Consider the following 3,767-nt stretch of genomic DNA (forward strand, 5'->3'; position numbering starts at 1 on the left):
AGAGACTTATTACAATTGGATTTTTTTTTTGCTTTAAACTTAATGAGCCTGGACTATTTTAATTTTTTTGGGATAATGTATTAAATTTCGGTGCATGTTCGGTTTTTCGGTTCAGTTTTATCAAACTTCGGTTCGGCTATTTCGTTTTCGGTTTTTTGACGGTGGACACCAAATACCGAACCAAACTAGTTCTGTTCGGTTTGGTTTGTTGAAGTTTCGATTCGGTTTTTCAGTTTTCGGTATTTATACCCAACCCTAATCTAAATAGCAGTCTTGTTTCAAGCTTCTCTGACACGAATGTATCGAGTGGGAGGTTCAAGTTCACACTTAAACTGATGGAAATTTGATGCTTTACATGCTCAATTATCCAGCAGTTGATCATGTAATATCTTCATATTAGGAAACCTCGTCAGTTGGCAGTGGTTACCAGGTGATCTTCAACCAATCCGGCTATATTTTTCTTCAAGCCAAGAATGGAACTCTGTTAAATTCGATATTTTTCAATGTGGCAAACTCAGGAAGCCAATCAATGTATCATCGAGCGATTCTTGAATATGATGGAGTATTTAGGCAGTATGCCTATCCGAAAACTTCTAGCGGGATGCAGATGGAATGGTCTAATTGGGATAACCTTCCTGATAACATCTATCAGGCTATCCGCCAAGATAAATGAGGAGGTGCCTGTGGTTTCAACAGCCTTTTCTCAATGGGAATTGACCAGAGGCCAAGATGTGATTGTCCACTCGGATATATGTTGAATGATCCGAACGACAAATTAGGCAGCTGCAGACGAAATTTCTCTGAGCAAGACTGTAACCGTGAATCGTGAGAAGTCGAGGCTTTCACTTTCCAAGAAATGAGCGACACTAACTGACCTGACTCTGATTATGAGTCTTACCTGGAGGTTTCTGAGGATTGGTGCAAACAAAATTGTTTGAGTGATTGTTTTTGTGTTGTTGCCATTTACAGTGACAATAACATTTGTTGGAAGAAAAGGCATCCACTTTCAAATGGGAGGAAAGATCCAACAGTTGGAGGGAAGGCTTTGATAAAAATAAGGAAAGACAACTCCACAATTGGATCATCAACTTGCAAAAAAAGAAAAAAGAAAAATCAATCTACTCTAGTAATTTCTGGTTCTGTGTTGTTGGCCAGTTCAATTTTCATGAACTTAATCGCCCTGTTGGAAGAAAAGGCATCCACTTTCAAATGGGAGGAAAGATCCAACAGTTGGAGGGAAGGCTTTGATAAAAATAAGGAAAGACAACTCCACAATTGGATCATCAACTTGCAAAAAAAGAAAAAAGAAAAATCAATCTACTCTAGTAATTTCTGGTTCTGTGTTGTTGGCCAGTTCAATTTTCATGAACTTAATCGCCCTTCTGTGCGTTTTTAAGATTAAAGGGAAAAAGCCAAAGAAGATTGCAGTTGTTCCAGGAGTGAACTTAAGAAGTTTTAGCTACAATGAGCTAGAAGAAGCTACAAATGGATTCAAGGAAGAATTAGGAACTGGGGCCTTCTCAACAGTTTACAAAGCGGTTCTTGAGGACGAAAAGGGGAAAGTTGTTGCTGTCAAAAAACTAAACAAAATGGTAGCAGAAGGAGAAGAAGGATTCGAAGCCGAAGTGAATTCAATCAGCAGGACTAATCACAAGAACTTGGTCCAACTCCTTGGCTTCTGCAATGAAGGCCAACACCGCCTTTTAGTATATGAATACATGAAAACTGGCTCAATAGAACACTTGCTATTCAAAGATTGCAGGCTTAGCTAGTCCAAAAGGGTACAAGTTGCTATTGACACTGCCAAAGGACTTTTCTATTTGCATGAAGAGTGCAGCACCCAAATTATACATTGTGACATCAAACCCCCAAAATGTGCTTTTGGATGAAAGCTTGACAGCAAAATTAGCAGATTTTGGTATGGCCAAGCTTCTGAGAAAAAATCAGACTCGAACAACCACTAGGATACGTGGAACGAGAGGGTATGTAGCCCCAGAGTGGTTCAGAAATGTGCCTATAAATGTGAAGGTGGATGTGTACAGCTTCGGGGTCTTGCTCTTAGAGTTGATTTGCTGCAGAAAAATTTATGAGCAGGAGGTGGAAAATGAGAATGAAATTATACTAGTGGAGTGGGCTTTTGATTGCTATAAAAGAAACGAATTGCATCTACTTGTGGGTGATGATGAAGAGGAATTACTAGATATCAAGAGTTTTGAGAAGTTCTTGATGGTTGCTATTTGGTGTATTCAACAAATTCCAGCATTAAGGCCTAGCATGAAGAAAGTCATATTAATGCTTGAAGGTTCTATTGAAGTATCAATTCCTATAGACCCTTTTTCCTTTACCAATTTTGTATAGCTCAACCATGTTTTCCCTTATACTTTTGTTTGCACTTAAAGAGTATAGCAATAACCTGTGTACTCAATGTACCCAAAAAAACAAAAAAACCTGTGTACTCAATGTACCAAAAAAAAAAAAAACCTGTGTCCTCAAAGTCAATTCTGTATCTGTATATTCAGTGCAATATGTTTCTTAAAATGTATGATTTCCATTTCCTGTCCAGTTTAATCATAGAAAAAGAAATGTAAAAGATCCATTGATCTTTAAGCCATAACTACTTCAAAGTTATGCTATAAAAGACTTCTTCTACATTTCCAAATGTTTATGCGGTTAAACAACGAATTCTTTAATTTCTAAGCTTTGTGCATCTCATAAGCTACTTTTCAAAGAGCTGCTTAACACTTCTGTTATTGACAATGAACTAGGAAGATTTGCAATATTTCATTATTTCAGCTTCAACTTGAAATGTTATTGGCACATCAATGTTTGTTTTACAATTTGGTCCATTAATTATTTCAGATCCAAACTATTGAATTGTGTAAAATTGCAAGTTGGACACACATTCATCTAATTTAAGAAGCTCTTATGTTGAAACTTTCTTTATTTTAAGGAAAGCTTTTACATTCAAAGTCGTATCTACTCTCCCATTTGACAATGGCAGTTTCTTCTTCCAGCAACTATGGCTTCTATAAATAGAAACTGCACAAAAACAGTCTTCTAAACACGCCTTCCTGCATTCTTCTTCAGCCGAAGGATAAATCCTCTCGAAATCTGATAATAGCCAATCAACGTCTGTCACCATATCAAAATCATACAAATCTTCAGGATTGCCCTTTCCAAATTCATCACAACTTGGAATAAATTTTGGTTTACAGTTCCCATACTTATTGTTGGGTCGGCTAACGAATACCCTTTTGGACACACACAATATGGTCTTTGATTTTCGCCTAGATGGCACACATTGTTGTACTGACAAACTCCAATTCCAGTTTCTCCAAGAATTGCTAGACATATGTTATCAGGCAAAGACCAAAGAGTACTCCACCTTTCGTTCCCTGTAGAGGTAGTAACTCTTGGGATGATAGTAATGAGTTAAAACACCATCAAAATCAAGACTTAGCCTGTGATAATTTTCTGAAATTGAAGGGACATTGGGAGGTGTCAACAAAAGTCTTTGATTGTTTCTTTTTAATATGTAAACTGAACCTAACTCGTCGAATATCAATCGATAACCAGAATTGGCTTCGTCTCCAGGATCAGAAGTATGACTGTTGTAATACTCAGCATCATAATCGAAATTTGTTGGCCTGGATTGAGTAACAAGCACCAAATTCCCATTACTCAACATACGAAGATAAAATCTACCTGGAACAGACAAAGACTCCGATTTTCGAGAATCCAGCTTGTCGTCAATCTCTGGTATTTGA

At 37.3% G+C, this 3,767-nt stretch overlaps 1 protein-coding gene across 1 annotated transcript; it reads left to right on the forward strand.

Annotated features, from left to right (window-relative positions):
• The first annotated feature begins 529 nt into the window (after window positions 1–529).
• LOC132628578 (G-type lectin S-receptor-like serine/threonine-protein kinase LECRK4) lies at window positions 530–2,358 on the forward strand. The gene is made up of 4 exons (XM_060344348.1): window positions 530–615; window positions 970–1,126; window positions 1,191–1,661; window positions 1,756–2,358. The coding sequence occupies exons 1-4, from the start codon at window positions 530–532 to the stop codon at window positions 2,356–2,358; spliced, it is 1,317 nt and encodes a 438-aa protein (XP_060200331.1).
• The last annotated feature ends 1,409 nt before the right edge of the window (window positions 2,359–3,767 follow it).

The sequence above is a fragment of the Lycium barbarum genome, chromosome 2, assembly GCF_019175385.1.
Source record: "Lycium barbarum isolate Lr01 chromosome 2, ASM1917538v2, whole genome shotgun sequence".
Lineage (NCBI taxonomy): Eukaryota > Viridiplantae > Streptophyta > Magnoliopsida > Solanales > Solanaceae > Lycium > Lycium barbarum.